This window comes from Macaca thibetana, chromosome 9, assembly GCF_024542745.1.
Source record: "Macaca thibetana thibetana isolate TM-01 chromosome 9, ASM2454274v1, whole genome shotgun sequence".
Classification (NCBI taxonomy): domain Eukaryota; kingdom Metazoa; phylum Chordata; class Mammalia; order Primates; family Cercopithecidae; genus Macaca; species Macaca thibetana.
In genome coordinates, this window is record NC_065586.1 from 64,802,703 (window position 1) to 64,822,663 (window position 19,961).

General features: G+C 42.0%; 1 protein-coding gene across 8 annotated transcripts in view; it reads right to left on the reverse strand.

The window, feature by feature from the left end:
* Nucleotides 1-283: 283 nt before the first annotated feature.
* The window catches only part of CCAR1 (cell division cycle and apoptosis regulator 1), a 77,275-nt gene continuing 57,597 nt past the window's right edge, over nucleotides 284-19,961 (reverse strand). For 7 of the 8 annotated variants that reach the window (XM_050805194.1, XM_050805195.1, XM_050805199.1 and 4 more), the window contains 7 exons: nucleotides 19,149-19,260; nucleotides 5,462-5,544; nucleotides 4,995-5,141; nucleotides 3,633-3,753; nucleotides 3,342-3,527; nucleotides 1,782-1,987; nucleotides 284-629 (listed from right to left, as the gene is read on the reverse strand). In XM_050805194.1, coding sequence (XP_050661151.1) covers nucleotides 570-629; nucleotides 1,782-1,987; nucleotides 3,342-3,527; nucleotides 3,633-3,753; nucleotides 4,995-5,141; nucleotides 5,462-5,544; nucleotides 19,149-19,260 — 915 coding nt within the window. In that variant the 3' untranslated portion in view covers nucleotides 284-569. The remainder of the gene's footprint in view (nucleotides 630-1,781; nucleotides 1,988-3,341; nucleotides 3,528-3,632; nucleotides 3,754-4,994; nucleotides 5,142-5,461; nucleotides 5,545-19,148; nucleotides 19,261-19,961) is intronic. The other variant, XM_050805200.1, reaches the window with a different exon arrangement.

Consider the following 19,961-nt stretch of genomic DNA (forward strand, 5'->3'; position numbering starts at 1 on the left):
ATGTTGGGATTACAGTCATGTAATCCCACCGTAGGCCACTGTGCCTGGCCTAAACTGAATTTTTAATGAATGCTTACTGATCAAGAGGGCATTTTTTGGTGATGAGTTTAAAAAAATTTGTTTCAAAAAACTTGCAAAAATTAAGCATCATGCTATTTTATGATTTTGACTGAAATTTTAACATATGAACTAAAAATTTTAAAACCTAATAATTCTATAAATAAAATTAAAAATTTCTAGGCATTTTTATAAAAGAAATTTGGTAATTAAATACTACAGTCAATTAAACTGATGAACTTTATTGGAGTTAAAACTATAACAAAGTTCATCCTAAAACACTTTGCAATGCAAAATTATTTCACTCGAGGAGTGTTTAATAATTTGAAGGCTAGGAATTACAAGCAATTTTCAAAAGCAGAAACTCACATTCATAAAACTTTATACATCATTTGAACTAAAAGACATGTATACTAATAAAATCAAACATGCATCACCTTCAAACATTCTTATATCATGATTTTTATATATTACATTATTTAACACCATTCCTCATCACTACATGGATTTTATCATACACTTGCACCATTCTCCTTGGATTTTTGATCTTTGTCTTCATTCTTTACATTATCCTGTAAGACAACAGAGAAGGAAAAAGTACATTTTACTAGATTCTCTTAAATGTTACTTTGATATTAGAGTATAATGATATTCAGTTTGGTATACTTTTTTCTAGTGATAAAGAACAATAAATTAATTTTAATATCTTAAAATTAATGGTGACGAAGTATTTACCTCAATTCTGCCCAAGAATAAATGGGGTCTAAAAATGCAGTGAATGCGGCAGGTGTGGTGGCACATGCCTGTAATCTCAGCACTCTGAGAGGCCAAGATAGGAGGGCTGCTTAGCCCAGGAGTTGGAAACCAGCCTGGGCAAGATGGTGAAATCCCATCTCTACAAAAAATATAAAAATTAGCTGGATGTGCTGGAGCACACCTGTAGTCCCAGCTAATCAGGAGGCTGAGGTGGGAGGATCACGTGAGCCTGGGAGGCAGAGGCTGCAGTGAGCCAAGATAGCACCACTAACAATCCAGCCTGGGCAAAAGTGCAAGACTCTGTCTCAAAAAAACAAAACAAAACAAAACAAAAACCAAACAACAACAACAAGAAGAAAAAAACCACAGAGAAGTGAAGTGAATGGTTTAGTTCAAACTTATACTCTGGATTAAAAAGAAATATAAATGAAATTTGCTTCAAGAAGTCTGTACTCTTAAATCATGTTGACATTCCAACTAAGTTTTAGAAAAACAACACCTTTTGGGAATCACCTTTTAAAAAAAAAAAAAAAAAGATGGGGTCTCGTTCTGTTGCCCAGGCTAGAATGCAATGGTGCAAACTAGACTCACTGCAACCTCTGCTTCCCAGGTTCAAGTGATTCTCCTGCCTCAGCCTTCCAGGTAGCTAGGATTACAGGCGCCTGCCACCATGTCTGGCCAATTATTTTTGGATTTTTAGTACACATGGGGGTTTCACCATGTTGGCGAGGCTGGACTTGAACTCCTGACCTCAGGTGATCCGCCCGCCTTGGCCTCCCAAAGCGTTGGGATTATAGGCGTGAGCCACTGTGCCTAGCCTGGGAATCACTTTTTACTAATCTCAGGAAGGACAGAATGATTATCATTATTTGCTTTTAGAATAATCACTAAGAGCTTAATAACATTAAAATACATTAAAAGCATCATTTTAAAAACTATGAAAATGTTAAAAATACAAAATTTCTCACCTTCTTGAGAACAGTGTGGATTTCATCCATTACCGTAGATAAGTTTCTGATTGTCTTATTCAGTTGGTTTTCAAATTGTAAATTCATGTTTTCTGAAATCTTTAAGTTTTCTTGTAACTGACTAAGGTCCTTTTTAACTTCTCTGAGTTCACCAGAGAGACTTTTGTTGGAATTCTCCAAATTTAATATGGTTTTTTCATCTTCATCTGTTTAAAAAAATCCAAAAATTAACATTTTACTTTCTAAAACTTCAAATTTAACTTTGGGGTTAAAATATTTAAGCTGTGAAAATAAAAAGCTGACTGAATTCCATAAAATGGCAATGTCTGTCAATTTCACTAGTCATAAAGCACACTGTAATATTCATTATTTATTTACTTTTGAGACCGAGTCTCACTGTTGCACCGGCTTGAGCGAAGTGGCACAATCTTGGCTGGGATTACAGGCACGTGCCACCACACCCAGCTAATTTTTGTATTTTTAGAGATGGGGTTTCACCATGTTGGTCAGGCTGGTCTCAAACTCCTGACCTCAGACAATCCGCCCACCTCGGCTTCCCAAAGTGCTGGGATTATAGGCGGGAGCCACAGTGCCTGGCCTGTTTCATTTACATTTTTAACTTGTATTATTTCAAAACCTATGTTCTATTTTTAGATGATTGTATAGATTAGAGAACACAGACTGGTAAAAACTAAGTGGATGCCAGGCGCGGTAGCGCATGCCTGTAATCCCAGCACTTTGGGAGGCTGAGGTGGGCGGATCAGGAGGTCAGGAGATGGAGACCATCCTAGCTAACATGGTGAAACCCTGTCTCTACTAAAAATACAAAAAATTAGCTGGGCGTGGTGGCACGCACTTGTAGTCCCAGCTACTTGGGAGGCTGAAGCAGGAGAATCACTTGAACCCGGGAGGTGGAGGTTGCAGTGAGATAGCCCCGCTGTACTCCAGCCTGGGTTACAGAGAGAGACTCCGTCTCAAAAAAAAAAAAGTGGAACTAGAAGGTGATTAAAAGGATGCAACAGATAACAATGAACCTGAGAATGCACATGAAGACCTAAGATTCACATAAAGCTAAGCAATTTTATAACCTGAACCAGAAATAATGAAAAGTAAAGGTCCTTGCAGAGCGCGGTGGTTCACGCCTGTAATCCCAACATTATGGGAGGCCGAGGTGGGTGATCCCTTGAGGTCAGGAGTTTGAGGCCAGGACCAACATGGTGAAACCCCATTTCTACCAAAAATACAAAAAATAGCTGGGCATGGTGGCACATCTACGTAGGAGGCTGAGGTGGGAGAATCACTTGGACCCGGGAGGCAGTGGTTGCAGTAAGCTGAGATTGTGCCACTGCACTCCAGCCTGGGTGAGAGTGAGACCCTGTCTTAGAAACAAATAAATAATTTAAAAATTTTAAAAAGTTCCTTCTGTACTTCGATGAAAATATGTGGTATGCATATGCAGATGTGTACACAGGTACGTACATGTGTATGTACATACATAAACACATATACATGTCCCAGCAGGGTGCTGAAAGTATGAACATATCCAATGCTGACCCTTACCTGTCTTTTCTTCTAGTAACTGCAGCTTCTGTTCTACCTCAGCTCTTACTTTTTCGCTCTTTTCCAATTTTTGCAAGAGGCTTCCTACATCTACCATTGCACCATTGTACACAATGAGGCCAACATTTTCTTCCACATCCTTTGATTCCTGCTTTACTGTTGGTGTTGGAAGTAATAGTCTGTTTCCTGTAATATAAAATATTATTTCATAATCACATATTTTCATAAGTTATTTTTCTTCTTTAATTACTGGTATATTTATTAAAAAGCAAAATCTTAACATGCACAGACCTAGCATATCTTCCTGCAATGACTCAGACTCTTCATGGTTCTCTTCATCTTTTGAGGTGTCTGTTAATTTCCGGTAAAAGCAAGACTCACGGAGCACTACTTTATTAAGAAGCTTCTTTACCTGTTATGCATGCAAGTAAACAAAATAAAGAGATGAAAATATATTTCTCGATTCTCTTAGAAAAACTATGTGTTAATTTTCACTTTCTTTTGAGAAAGAGTCTTGTTCTTGTCGCCCAAACTGGAGTGCAGTGGTGTGATCCCAGCTCACTACAACCTCTGCCTCCCGGGTTCAAGTGATTCTCCTACCTCAGCCTCCAGAGTAGCTGCAATTACAGGCACCCGCCATCATTCCCGGCTAATTTTTGTATTTTTGGAGAGACGGGGTTTCACCATGTTAGCCAGGCTGGTCTTGAACTCCTGACCTCAGGTGATCCACCCGTCTCGGCCTCCCAAAGTGCTGGGATTACAGGTGTGAGCCACTACGCCCAGCTGTAATTTTCACTTATGATGGAAATCCATGGAATTGAGTAAGATCCAAGTTACTTTTGAAAAAATAAAACTTCATTGTTAAAAAGTATAACATTGATAAAAATTTATGCACAGGTATGATTTATTATAGCATAGTTGGTAAATCCAATAAATGAAAACCACCAGCAACGGAGACTAGGTAGGTCAATTATGGTACATCTATATAATGGGTACTGTGCAGCTATAAAAAGAATGAGGCAGGTTTCTATTTTCATGGTAGAATGTATTTATAGAATACTGTGGAATGAAAAAAAAAGAGCCAGTCAAAATGTACAGAATAATTCCATATTTTGTTTATAAAAATGAAACTGAGCTGCTTACAAAAAGACCTAGAATTTTATGTATTATAGTCGTAAGGAGTAGAAAAAGAGGGAGAGGGAGAAGGGAAGTGTTTTACAACTGGTTTGTGTTATACTGCTTTATTTATTTATTTTTTGAGACAGAGTCTTACTCTGTCATCCAGGCTGGCGTGCAGTGGTGCAATCTTGGCTCATTGCAACCTCCGCCTCCTGGGTTCAAGAGATTCACCTGTCTCAGCTTCCCCAGTAGCTGGGATTACAGGCGTGTGCCAACACACTCAGCTAATTTTTGTATTTTTAGTAGATATGGAGCTTCGCCATGTTGGCCAAGCTGGTCTTAAACTCCTGGCCTGAAGTGATCTGCCTGCCTCAGCCTCCCAATCACGCTGGGATTATAGGCGTGAGCCACCACGCTTGGCCCTTATGTTGCTTTAATATATCAAAAAAATCAACGGAGGTTCTATTAACTTTTCATTGGAAAAGGTAACTTTTAAAAAATGTTTTCCTTTTAAATATTCACAAGATAGATTACCTGAGCCCGAGAAAGATGTAGTCCAAGAGTATAAAGTATTTCTTCCAAATCCTTTTCAAGAAGGTAACCACAATGACTTTGATCAAAATAAACAAAAGCCATTAACAGATCTCTGTTAACTGTGATCATTTGCGTCTTTTCTTTTTCCTAAGAAAATGGAGAAGTAGAAAACATAGTAGCCACATTTTTTACCCCCGAAAAGTGGGAAACAGAGACTGTGCATAAAATAGCAATAATCTAATAAGACATTTACCTCATCCTAGCTAAAATGAGTTAATCTGGTATATGAATATGAGAGAAAGGAATCAGACATACTAGTTACCTGACATAGCCACAAAAAAACAACTGACAGAATTTTACTTAGTGGTAATATAGATGGATAAGGACTAATAAACTTCACAACTGTGTTATGTTTAGATGATGTAAGATATCACCATATTAAAAAGAATACAGTATTCAATAAATACCTTATCTTTAGAGGGCCTCTCCTTGCAGTATCTGTTGATATCTCTTTTGTCATCTCGTTTGGTCATTTCTTCCTCATCCCTATCTGTAAAATAAATATAACAGTGGCAAAAAAGTCATTAATACACATATTTTCAAGTTGGGCACAGTGGCACATGACTGTTATCCCAGCTACTCAGGAGGGCCAAGTGTTTGAGGGTGTAGTGAGCTATGACTGTACCACTGCACTCCAGCCTGGGTGACAGATCAAGACCTTGTCTTTTAAACAACAACAAAAAAAATAAAAATAAAAATAAAGAGAAAACCTTATGCTAAAACATACATGAACCTTGATAACAGGCTAAGTAAAAGAAGCCAGTCACAAAAAAATCACTTATTATGTGATTCCATTTATATGAAATGTCCAGAATATCTACAGAAACAAAAAGCAGACTAATGGTTGCCTAGGACTGAAGAGGTTCAGGGAAGATGGGGAGTGACTGCTAATGAATAACCTCTGCACTCAGCCTGGGTGAAAAGTGAGACCCTATGTGATACTGTTTGATAGCATTTGAAACATAGAATGACCTCTATTAAAATTAAAGTAAATCACCGGGCACAGTGGGTCATGCCTGTAATCCCAGCACTCTGGGAGCCCGAGGCAGGTGGATGACTTAAGGTCAGGAGTTTGAGACCAGCCTGGCCAACACGGTGAAATCCCGTCTCTAAAAACACAAAAATCAGTGGGGTGTGGTGGCGTGTGCCTGTAGTCCCAGCTACTCAGGAGGCTGAGGCTGGAGAACTGTGTAAACCTGGAAGGCAGAGGTTGCAGTGAGCCGAGATTGCGCCACTGCACTCCAGCCTGAGCAACAGGGCAAGACTCCATCTCATAAACATATAAATAGAACCAATCCCCTCCAATACTGCCACTGCTTAAGTTTACATAATATTATAAATCCTTTGTTATTTCAACAATGTTAACAGCATCTTCACAGAAGTAGACTGCATCTCAAAAAGACATTGTCTTTGATCATCCATAAGAAGCAATCATCTATTTAGTTTATCCTGATATTGCAGCAGTTCCATCCCATCTTCAGGCTGCATTTCTAATTTGAGTTCTCTTGCTCTTTCTATCACACCTGCAGTTATTCCCTCTACTGAATTACTGAACCCTTCAAAGTCATCCATAAGAATTTTTAGTAGAGTTGGGGTTTCACTATGTTGGCCAGGCTGGTCTCAAACTCCTGGTCTCAAGTAATCCATCCGCCTTGGCCTCCTAAAGTGCTGGGATTACAGGTGTGAGCCACTGCATCAGGCCAATAATTGAAATCAATTTCATACAACCTACTGTTTTGTTATGTTTTGAGACGGAGTTTCACTTCTGTCGTCCAGGCTGGAATGCAATGGCATGATCTTGGCTCAATGCAACCTCCGCCTCCCAGGTTCAAGTGACTCTCCTGCCTGTCTCCCGAGTAGCTGGGATTACAGATGTCTGCCAGCACACCTGGCTAATTTTTGTATTTTTTAGTAGAGACGGGGTTTCACTGTTGGTTAGGCTAGTCTCAAATTCCTGACCTCAGGTGATCCACCCACGTTGGCCTCCCAAAGCTCTGGGATTACAGGTGTGAGCCACTGCTCCCGGCCCAAACTACTGTTAATGTTGATATTTTTACCTTCTCCCATGAACCACGAATGTTTCTAATGTCATCTAGAATGGTCAATCCTTTCCAGAAGATTTTCAACTTACTCTCCCCAAACCCATCAGAGGAAATAATATATACTATGGTAGCAAGAGCCTTAGGAAATGCATTTTTTGGCCGGGTGTGGTGGCTCACACCTGTAATCCTAACACTTTGTGGGGCTGAGGCAGGAGGATCGCTTGATCCCAGGAGTTTAGCACCAGCCTGGGCAACAAAGAAAGACCCTGTCTCTAAAAAGCAAAAAAAAGTAAATTTAAAAAGGAAATGTATTTCATAAAAAGAAAGACTTGAAAGTTGAGGGCGGGCACAGTGGCTCACACCTGTAATCCCAGCACTTTGGGAGGCCACAGTGGGCGGGGATCACTTTAGGTCAGGAGTTCGAGACCAGCCTGCGAACATGGTGAAACCCTGCCTGTATTAAAAATACAGCAATCAGGCCAGGTATGGTGGCTCACGCCTGTAACCTCAGCATTTTGGGAGGCCAAGGCAGGCGGATCATGAGGTCAGGAGATCGAGACCATCCTGGCTAACACAGTGAAACCCTGTCTCTACTAAAAATACAAAAAACTACTCGGGAGGCTGAGGCAGGAGAATGGCGTGAACCTGGGAGGCAATGCTTGCAGTGAGCGGAGATCGCGCAACTGCACTCCAGCCTGGGCAACAGAGCAACACTCCGTCTCAAAAAAAAAAAAACAACAGAAATCAGCTGGGCATGGTGGCTCATGCCTGTAATCCCAGCTACTTGGGAGGATGAAGTGGGAGATAACTTGAGTCCAGGAGGTCCAAGGCTGGACTGAGCCATGATCATGCCACTGCATTCCAGCCTGCATGACAGAGTGAGACCCTGTCTCAAAAAAAAAAAAAAAAAAAGAGTAAAGTGAAATTACCTCTTTGATCCAAAGGCTGCAGAATAGATGATGCAGCCATGAAACATTAATCTCCTTGTACATCTCCATCAGAGCTCTGGGTGACTAGGTGTGGTGTCAGTGAGAAGTAATATTTTGAAAAGAATCTTTTTTTCTTAGCAGATCTCAACAGTGGGCTTAAAATATTTAGTAAAAACGTTGGTTACATGATAAACGAGTAAAAAAAACTCAGTAAGCATTGCTGTAAAGAGTTGTCATTCTGACATTGTTGTTCTGTTTCTAGGGCACAGGTATGGTAGGTTCAGCATAATTTTTAAGGGGTTTATGATTTTTGGAATGGTAAATGAGTACCGGCTTCAGCTTAAAGTCACAAGCTGCATTAGCCCTAACAAGAGAGCCAACTTGTCCTTTGAAGCTGGGTACTGACAGCTCTTCTCTAGCTGTGAAAGTCTTAAGATGGCATCTTCAGCCAATGGAAGAAGGCTGTTTTGTCTCCATTGAAAACTTATTTAGCAAAACCACTTTCATCAATTATATTAGCTTCTACATAAGCACTTGCTGTTTCAATGTGCCTTTTTTTTTTTTACTCACCCCCAAGAGGCAGGGTCTTGCTCTGTTAACCAGGCTTGAGTGCAGTGGCGTAATCATAGCTCACTGCAGCCTTAAAATGCCTGGGCTCAAGCAATCCTCCCACCTCAGCAACCACGTCGTACTTTTACCTTATGGAGATGGTTGCTTTCCTTAAACCTCATGAATCCACCACTCGTAGCCTCAAACTTTTTTCTACAGCTTCTTCATCTTTCACAGAATTGAAGAGAGTTAGGGCCTTGTTCAGAATTCGGCTTTGCCTTAAGGGAATGTTGTGGCTGGTGTGACCTTCTATTCTGACCCCTAAAACTCTCTCCTTATAGCAATAAAAGCTGTCTCATTTTCTTACCATTTGCATGTTCACTGGAGTAGCACTTTTAATTTCCTTCAATAACTTTTCCTTTGCATTCACAACATGGCTAACTGATACAAAAAAACTAGCTTTTGGCCTATCTCAACTTTCAACATGCCTTCTTCACTCACCTTAACGATCTTTTGGTTTCACTTGAACACTCGAAGGCCATTTTGATTTTTTTCTTTATCACAATTATTATTTTTGAGACAGAGTCTTGCCCTGTTGCCCGGGCTGGAGTACAGTGGCACAATCACGACTCACTGCAACCTCAACCTCTTGGGCTCAACAGATCCTCCTACCTCAGCCTCTAAAAGTATCTGGGACCACAGATGCATATAACCACACCCAGCTGATTTTATTTTATTTTTTAATAGAGATGGGGTATCACTATGTTGCAGATGCTGGTCTTTAACTCCTAGCCTCAAGTGATCCTATCTCTGTATCCTCCCAAAGTGGTGGTATTACAGGTATGAACCACTGAGCCCAGCCTAATTATTAATTGGCCTAATTTCTTTTTTTGTTTGGAGATGGAGTCTTGCTCTGTCGCTCAGGCTGGAGTGCAGTGGCATTGATCTCAGCTCACTGCAACCTGCCTCCTGGGTTCAAGCAATTCTCCTGCCTCAGCCTCCCAAGTAGCTGGGATTACAGGTGCCCACCACCATGCCCAGCTAATTTTTATATTTTTAGTAGAGACAGGGTTTTACCATGTTTGGCCATGATGGTCTCGAACTCCTGATCTCAGGTGATCTGCCCACCTCGGCCTCACAAAGTGCTGGGATTACAGGTGTGAGCCACTGCACCCGTAATTGGTCTAATTTCTTTTCTTTTCTTTTTTGAGACAGAGTCTCACTCTGTCACCCAGGCTGGAGTGCAGTGGCATGATCTCAGGTCATTGCAACCTCCGCCTCTCTAAGTTCAAACAATTCTCATGCCCTCAGCCTCCCGAGTAGCTGGTATTACAAGCACGCACCACCACACCTGGCTATTTTGTGTATTTTTACTAGAGACAGGGTTTCGCCATGTTGGCCAGGCTGGTTTCAAACTCCTGACCTCAAATGATCCACCCGCCTCAGCCTCCCAAAGTGCTGAGATTACAGGCGTGAGCCACCATGCCTGGCACAACTGGCCTAATTTCAATATTTTCTCTCAGGGAATAGGGAGGCCCAATAAGAGGGACAGAGATAGGGGAAGGGCAGGTTGGTAGAGTGATTAGAACACAAACAATATTCATAATTAAGCTCATCATCTTCTATGGGCACAATTCGAGGTGCACCAAAACATGTATAATAGTATTATCAAAGATCATTGATCACAGATCACCAAAACAGACAGAGTAATAATGAAAAAGTTGAAAATACTGTAAGAATTACCAAAATGTAACAAAGTCAAAGTGGCACATGCTGTTGGAAAAGTGGTGCTGATAGTCTTGCTTGGCATAAGGCACTATCTGTGCAGCACAATAAAGTGCAGTATAAAAAAAAACCAAAGCATGCCTATACTTTAACGTGTCTAATTGTATGGCATGTGAATTACATTTCAATAAAGGTGTTATTAAATAAAAAAATAATGCTAATGGCTGGGTGTGGTAGGTCATACCTGTAATCCCATCACTTTGGGAGGGAAACAGGAGGATGGCTTAAGGACAGGAATTTGAGATCAGCCTGGGTAACACAGTGAAACGATATCTCTACAAAAAATTTAAAAATTAGCCAGGTGTGGTGGTGCACACCTGTAGTCCTACCTACTCAGGGAACTAAGGTGGGAGAATTGCACGAGCCAGGAGTTCAACGCAGCAGTGAGCCAAGAGCGTGCTACTGCCCAGCCTAGGCAACAGAGTAAGACTTTGTCTCAAAAAAGAAAGAATGAAAGGGAACTTCTCCTTGGAACCTAGTCATTTACTTATTTTTGATGATTGAAAAATACTCACAATATAATCCACATTATTGGAGTATTTATCTTGAGAGCTGTCACTTTCAAAACTGTCTCATCCGAAACTTGTATTTTTGAAATAACTTTTGAAACATTCAAGCAGTATTTGTTCATCACAGAAAATAAATCAATCCCACCACATAAAATGAAATTAGTGATCGTGTCCTATTTTTTCCCCATATATACACACTTATCAACATTAAATTTATTTATAGGAACATGCTATCTACAAAAACCCTTTAAAAATCTTTTTCCATGTGACTACACTTCTCCAAGTTTTCTTCAATGGGTGCAGAGAATTTTAACTGCATGACAATATTACCAAAGTGCAATTTAAATAATTGTCTATTCCTATTTAGATTGATTCCACATTTTTATTTTATAATAAATTATGGAATGATCACTCATGTTGATGTTTTAAAGAATATGGCTAATTCACATTTCCAAATTTCTGTTCAGAAAAGGTATAACAATGTACAGCCCCAAAGAAGAGTGATGAAAGTGTAACTCCTTTTACCCTTGTTAAACTGTGTTACCTTTCATTTAAAACTTTAATTTTCATTAACTTGATAAGAAAAAGATAGGCCGGGCCGGGCGCGGTGGCTCAAGCCTGTAATCCCAGCACTTTGGGAGGCCGAGACGGGCGGATCACGAGGTCAGGAGATCGAGACCATCCTGGCTAACCCGGTGAAACCCTGTCTACTACAAAATACAAAAAACTAGCCGGGCGAGGCGGCGGGCGCCTGTAGTCCCAGCTACTCGGGAGGCTGAGGCAGGAGAATGGCGTGAACCCGGGAGGCGGAGCTTGCAGTGAGCTGAGATCCGGCCACTGCACTCCAGCCTGGGTGACAGAGTGAGACTCCGTCTCAAAAAAAAAAAAAAAAAAGAAAAAGAAAAAGATAGGCCGGATGCAATGGCTCACGCCTGTAATCCCAACACTTTGGGAGGCCAAGGTGGGCGGATCACCTGAGGTCGGGAGTTTGAGACCAGCCTGGCCAACATGGTGAAACCCCATCTCTACTAAAAAACAAAAATTAACTGGGCACAGTGGTGCATGTCTGTAATCTAAGCTAATCAGGAAGCTGAGGGCACAAGAATCGCTTGAACCAGGGAGATGGAGGTTGTAGTGAGCCAAGATCATGCAACGACACTCTGGGCTGGGCGACAAGAGCAAAACTCTGTCTCAAAAAAAAAAAAAAAAAAAAAAAAAAAAAAAGTATCTTATTGCTATCTCCTCTCCTAATTACTAACAAAATTCAACACCATTTAATACATTTACTGGTACTGTATTTCACGTTATAATTCCGCTTTTGTACTGGAAAAAGTGTGGTCTCGGACAGGCGCAGTGGCTCATGCCTGTAATCCCAGCACTCTGAGAGGCCAAGGAAGGCGGATCACAAAGTCAGAAGTTCAAGACCAGCCTGGCCAATATGGTGAAACCCCATTTCTACTAAAAATACAAAAAAATTAGCCAGATGTGGGCCTGTGATCCCAGCTACTCGGGAGGCTGAGGCAGGAGAACTGCTTGAACCCAGGAGGCAGAGGTTGGAGTGAGCTGAGATCACACCAGCACACTCCAGCGTGGTGACAGAGCAAGACTCCGTCTCAAAAAACAAACAAGAGTAGTCTCCAGGAAACTTAACAGGATCATGAGATATAAAATATAAGAAAGGTGGTAAAACAGAAGCAAGCGGCAATTAGAAACTCCAGGGAAACAAACAAAAAAGAACTATAATCCTATCGACATATATTTAGAACCTATAAAATTATTTAGACTGTTCCAGGAACTTGGAATATATATTAACAAAGAACACAAAGAAAAGTCTCTTTTTCTTACATAACAGCTTTTATTCAAGTGTAGGGATAAGGGGGAGACAGGCAACGAGCAAAATAAAGAGTATGTAATAAAATAGGTCATAAATTCTATGGGAAAAAAAAGGGGGGGGGAGGATAAGAGACCAGAAATGTGCAGTAAGGGAGGGCAGAGGATTGCAATTTTAAATAAAGTAGGGTGCAGAGCAGGCTTCACTGACAAAGTGATACCTGAACAGACTTCATATATGAGAAATTAAGGAAGGTGGATCTCCAGGAAAAACCCTGCTAGCAGAAAGAACTGCCAATGTAAACCTCCTAACATAGGAGCATATGTGATGGGTCCACTCTTCTGAAGAAGAGGGCTTAAGAGATGTAATTGGAGACATGACGTGGTAGAGTCTTGTAAGTCATTGTGAGCACTAGCTTTTTCTTTTTTCTTTTCTTTTGAGATGGAGTCTCGCTGTGTCACCCAGGCTGGAATATAGTGGCACAATCTTGGCTCACTGCAACCTCCGACTCCCGGGTTCAAGCGATTCTCCTGCCTCAGCCTCCTGAGTATATGGGATAACAGGCATGTGCCACCACACCCAGCTAATTTTGTATTTTTAGTAGAGATGGGGTTTCACCACGTTGGTCAGACTGGTCTCGAACTCCTGACCTTGTTATCCACCTGCCTTGGCCTCCCAAAGTACTGGGATTACAGGCATGAGCCACTGCACCTGGCCTTCTATTCTTTTTCAGACAGGGTCTCGCTTTATTGTCCAGGCTGGAGTGCAGTAGTGTGATCACTGCTCACTGCAACCTCTGCCTCCCAGGCTCAAGTGATCCTACAAGCTCAGACTCCTGAGTAGCTGGGATTACAGGCATGCGCCACCAAGCCCAGATAAATTTTTTATTTTCTGTAGAGACAGGGTGTCGTCATGTTGCTCAGGCTGGTCTTGAACTCCTGAGCTCAAGTGATCTGAACAGTGGCTTTTTTTTTTTTTTTTTTTTGAGACAAGAGTCTTGCTCCGTCACCCAGGCTGGAGTGCAGGGGCGCAACCTCAGCTCACTGCAACCTCCACCTTCTGTGTTCAAGTGATTCTTATGCCTCAGCCTCTAGAGCAGCTGGGATTACAGGCGTGCGCCACTACGCCCAGCTAATTTTTTGTATTTTTAGTAAAGACAGGGTTTCACCATGTTGGCCAGCCTAGTCTGGGACTCCTGGCCTCAAATTATCCACCTGCCTCAGCCTCCCACAAAGTGCTGAGATTACAGGTGTGAGCCACCATACCCAGCCGGAACAGTGGCTTTTTCTATGAGGTAAAAATGATGGGAATACACTGGAAGAATTTGAACAAAAGGGCCGGACGTGGTGGCTCACTCCTGTAATCCCAGTACTTTGGGAGGCTGAGGCAGGTGGAACCCGAGGTCAGGAGATCGAGACGATCCTGGCTAACATGGTGAAACCCTGTCTCTACTAAAAATACAAACAATTATTAGCCAGGCCTGGTGGCAGGCACCTGTAGTTCCAGCTACTCGGGAGGCTGAGGCGGGAGAATGGTGTGAACCCAGGAGGCGGAGCTTGCAGTGAGCTGAGATCGCGCCACTGCACTCCAGCCTGGGCGACAGAGCGAGAATCCGTCTCCAAAAAAAAAAAAAAGAACAAAAAAACCCGAGGAATTTGAACAAAAGAACGAAATAAATTCTAAATTTTGCAAAGATCATTCTGGCAACTGTATCGAGAAACTTTATTGTAGAGGGGAGGAAACATGGAAACAAGTTAGGGGTCTATTAATATAATCTAGGCAAGAGATAATGTGGCTTGGATTATAGTCAAATTAGTGGAATTGGTAAGAAGTGGACTGATTCTGGATAAGTTTGAAAACAGAGCAAATATGACTTCCTGATAGATTGGAAGTAGGGTATCACAGAAAGAAAGGAGTCAAGGATGACTCCTGCGTTTTAGTTTGAACAACTGGAAAGATGGAATTGTCATTAAATGAGATGGTTGGCAAAGGCTAAGGTTGTAGGATTTGTGTATGTTTTCTTTCTGGTGAAGGGGTTAGCAGGAGTTTAGTTTCAGACATATTGATTTTGAAATGCCAGATAACTAAGTGGAGGTGTCAAGTAGACAGATTAGTATGGGAGACTGGGAAAGAAGTCTGATATGAGATAGAAATTTGAGGCTTGGCACATCCTTGTAATCCCAGCACTTTGGGAGGCCAAGGCAGAGGACTGCTTGAAGCCAAGGAGGTCAAGACCAGCCTGAGCAACATACTGAGACCCCATCTCTACAAAAAACTAAACAGCTAGGTGCAATGGCATGCACCTGTAGTCCCAGCCACTCAGGAGGCTGAGGAGGAGGATTGCTTGAGCCTTGAAGTTTGAGGCTGCAGTGAGCTATGACCATACCACTGTATTCCAGCCTGGGTGACAGACCCTGTCTTTTTCTTTTTTACAGATGGAGTGTTGCTCTTGCTGCCCAGGCTGGAGTACAATGGCATGATCTCGGCTCGCTGCAACCTCTGCCTCCTGGGTTCAAGTGATTCTCCTGCCTCAGCCTCCCGAGTAGCTGGGATTACAGGCATCCGCCACCATGCCCAGAAATTTTTTTGTATTTTTAGGGGGTTTCACTCTGTTGGTCAGGCTGGTCTCGAACTCCTGACCTCAGGTGATCCACCCACATGGGCCTCCCAAAGTGCTGGGATTACAGGTGTGAGCCACTGCGCCCGGCCCAACTCTATATCTCTATAAAAAATAAAAATAAAAAAATAAAAAAATAAAAAAGAAAACTAGAAATTTGAGAGAATTAACAGTATATAGATAGTATTTAAAGCTAGAAAAATGGATGAAACCAACATTAAAGGAGTGAAAGGAAAAAATAAACTAAGGCTGGGCTGGGGTCAGTGGCTCCCACGCCTATAAACCCAGCTCTTTGTGGGGCTGAGGCAGGTCAATCACGAGGTCAGGAGATTGAGACCATCCTGGCCAACAGGGTGAAACCCCATCTCTACCAAAAAACACAAAAATTAGGCTAGGCATAGTGGCCCATGTCTGTAACCCTAGCACTTTGGGAGGCTAAGGTGGGCAGATCACCTGGTCAGGAGTTCAAGAACAGCCTGGCCAACATGGTAAAACCCCATCTCTACTATAAATACAAAAATTAGCGGGCAACAGAGTGAGACCCCATCTCAAAAAACAAAAAGCAAAACAAAACAAAAAAAAATAGAAAAAGTAGCTGGGTGTGGTGGCACACATCTGTAGTCCCAGCTACTCGGAAGGCTGAGGCAGGAGAATTGCTTGAAACTGGGAGGCAGAGGTTGCAGTGAGCCGAGATCACGCCACTGCACTTCAGCCTGGTGAGAGCCAGACTCTATCTCAAAAAAAAAAAAAAAAAAGGGGGGGCTGACAGCTGGAACACTAACAAAATAATGAGAATACTGTTTAATGATTCAACTAAAGCAGCAATAAAATAATACTGGGCGTACAGGGGAGAGAAAATGGGGCTGTAAAAAGGGCTTAAGTCTTCATAAAGCAAAGCAAGTAATGAAGATAAATACTGCTATATGAATATTATGTCATTGCTATTGAGTTATATTAAGGCAAATAAGAGGAGATATTACATAGTATTAATAGATGCTATTATGATCTTATTTTCTTAGGAGTGATTATGGAATTGTGGTTATTTCAGAGCATGTTTTGTTTTTTCTTAGGCAAACTGAAGAATTCATATGTCAAATTGGGTTACAAAAACAAAACAAGCCGGGCGCGGTGGCTCAAGCCTGTAATCCCAGCACTTTGGGAGGCCGAGACGGGCGGATCACAAGGTCAGGAGATCGAGACCATCCTGGCTAACACAGTGAAACCCCGTCTCTACTAAAAAATACAAAAAACTAGCCGGCGAGGTGGCGGGCGCCTGTGGTCCCAGCTACGCCGGAGGCTGAGGCAGGAGAATGGCGTAAACCCGGGAGGCGGAGCTTGCAGTGAGCTGAGATCTGGCCACTGCACTCCAGCCTGGGCGACAGAGCCAGACTCAGTCTCAAAAAAAAAAAAAAAAAAAAAAGACAAATATTAACAATTATTGAATCAAAGTTGATGAATACATAGGTGTTCACTGCACTATCCTTTCAACTTTTTCATCAAACAATATTAAAAACTGATATGGGGAGGGGCGCGGTGGCTCAAGCCTGTAATCCCAGCACTTTGGGAGGCCGAGACGGGCGGATCACGAGGTCAGGAGATCGAGACCATTCTGGCTAATCCGGTGAAACCCCGTCTCTACTAAAAAATACAAAAAACTAGCTGGGCGAGGTGGCGGGCGCCTGTAGTCCCAGCTACTCGGGAGGCTGAGGCAGGAGAATGGCGTGAACCCGGGAGGCGGAGCTTGCAGTGAGCTGAGATCCGGCCACTGCACTCCAGCCTGGGCGACAGAGCGAGACTCTTGTCTCAAAAAAAAAAAAAAAACTGATATGGTAGAGAGAAGAAAATGTAGAGGCAAACAAAAAATACCGTAAGTAAAAATAATTGCCAGAGACACAAACTATAAAAAAACCAAAAAGAACTCTTATAATTTTCTATATCAGAAAAATATACTTTTTTAAAAAAGCCACAAATCTACATGGAAAAGAACAGATAAGGTATTCAGAGGCACTTTATAGGTATTTGATCGTTGATGTCTATGGTCAGAGCATCTACTGTACAGTATTTTAAATGTCACCGCATGGTACTAAAGTCTGTCTTATAAAACTTAGGCGAAAGGTATATGGGTGTTTATTATTAGTAGTCTTTAAACTCTGTATGTACTCTTTTGCATTACGATAGTCTTTGTTAAACAAAATGCCCAAATTAGTTTTTCTTTTTTTTTCCTTTTTTCTTTTTTTTGAGACAGAGTCCCACTCAGTCGCCCTGACTGGAGTGCAATGGCACGATCTGGGCTCACTGCAACCTCCGCCTCCCGAGTTCAAGCCATTCTCCTGCCTCAGCCTCCCCAGTAGATGGGATAACAGGCGCATGTCCGGCTAATTTTTTGTATTTTTAGTAGAGATGGGGTTTCACTATGTTGGCCAGGCTGGTCTTGAACCCCTGACCTCAGGCGATTCCCCCACCTTGACCTCCCAAAGTGCTGAGCTAGCACGCCCAGCCCCAATTAGTTTTCTAAAGAATATATTCAGTGGCATGAATCTGGGAGGCAGAGGCGCTTGATCGTGCCACTGCACTCCAGCCTGGGCAACAGAGCGAGACTCCGTCTCAAAAAAAAAAAAGAATATATTCAGGACAGGCATGTAGCTCACGCCTATAATCCCTGCATTTTTGGGAAGGTGATGTGGGCAGATTCCTTGAACTCAATAGTTCAAGACCAGCCTGGGCAACAAAGTGGGACTCTGTGCCTATAAAAAACTTAAAAATTAGGCTGGGCACAGTGGCTCACGCCTGTCATCCCAGCACTTTGGGAGGCCAAGGCGGGGAGTTTGAGACCAGTCTGACCAACATGGAGAAACCCCATCTCTACTAAAAATACAAAATTAGCCGGGTGTGGTGGCGCATGCCTGTAATCCCAGCTACTCAGGAGGTTGAGGCAGGTGAATCACTTGAACCTGGGAGGCGGAGGTTGCGGTGAGCCGAGATAGCGCCATTGCACTCCAGCCTGGGCAACAGAGCAAGACTCTGTCTGAAAATAAATAAATAATTAAATCAAAATAAAAATTAGCTGGGAATGGTGGCAAGCACCTGTTGTCCCAGTTACTCCAGGGACTGAGGTGAGAGGATCATACTAAGCCCAGTAGGTTGAGGCTGCAGTGAGCTGTGAGCATGCCACAGTACCCTAGCATGGGTAATACAGTGAGAACCCTGTCTCAACAAAAAAAAATAAGCAATTATTATATGAAACATCAGGGACTATTATACTTTTTTTTTTTTTTTTTGAGACAGGGTCTTACTCTATTGCCCAGACTGGAGTGCAAGGGCACAATCTTGGCTCACCACAACCTCCGCCTCCCCTGCTCAAGTGATTCTCCTGCCTCGGCCTCTGGAGTACCTGGGATTACAGGCACGCGCCACTACCGCCTGGCTAATTTTTGTACTTTTAGTAGAAATGGGGTTTCACTATGTTGGCAAGGCTGGACTTCAACTCCTGACCTCAAATGATCCACCTGCCTTGGTCTCCCAAAGTGCTAGGATTACAGGTGTGAGCCACTGTGCCTGTTCTATTATAGCTTTTATGGCACAGCTTAAGCACCAAGTTTAGGGAAATTTGTTCTGAGTATTAATTATATGAGAGACTTAGGATAATTAGTAATAAATATGTCTTAAAACAATCTTCTCACCTAAAAATTGGAGAAACTTTCTCACTGAAGAGTGTATTACTCTTTCTATTCCAAAGAAAAAAAGTTAAAAATATAGATTTCAGTGATACAATGTCACCAAACAAAAAATGCATTCTTAACTCTAAGAAATAATAAATAAATTTCAATCATACCATCTTCTTCATCCTCAGCTTCTTCTGCTTCCATAGGGTCATATTCATCTTGATTGTTATCTTCTTCAGTTTCATCATCATCTTTAGAATCATCTTTTCTTTTATCTTCTTTCTGTAATTTAAATGCCATTATTATTTATTTACTTATTTTTAGAAGATGGGGTTTTGCCATATTGCCCAGGCTAGTCTCCAACCCCTAGGCTCAAGTGATCCACTGGCCTGGACCTTCTGAAGGGGTAGGATTATAGGCGTCAGCCACTATAGCCAGCAGTTATATTATTATTATACAATCATAACAATTATTATATATTATTACACACACACACACACCTATATATATATATATATTTTTTTTTTTTTGAGATGGAGTCTGGCTCTGTCACCCAGACTGGAGTGCAGTGGCATGATTTCCCTTCACTGCAACCTCCGCCTCCCAGGTTCAAGTGATTCACCTGCCTCAGCTTCCCAAAGGGCTGGGATTACAGGTGTGAGCCACTGTGCCTGGCTTAAAATAGTTTTAAATTAAGCAATAAATCTCACCAAACATTAAATTACTAAAACTAAAAAACAGTAAATCCACTGAAGTTATTTAAAAGTTTTACATTGTAAATTACTACTTTTTTGTTTGTTTTTTTTGAGACACAGTCTTACTCTGTTGCTCAGGCTGGAGTGCAATGGCACAATCTGGGCTTACTGCAGCCTCCAACTCCTGGGTTCAGGCAATCCTCCTGCCTCATCCTCCCAAGTAGCTAGGACCACAGGTACATGACCATGTCCAGCTAATTTTTGTAATTTTTGTAGAGAGGGGGTTTC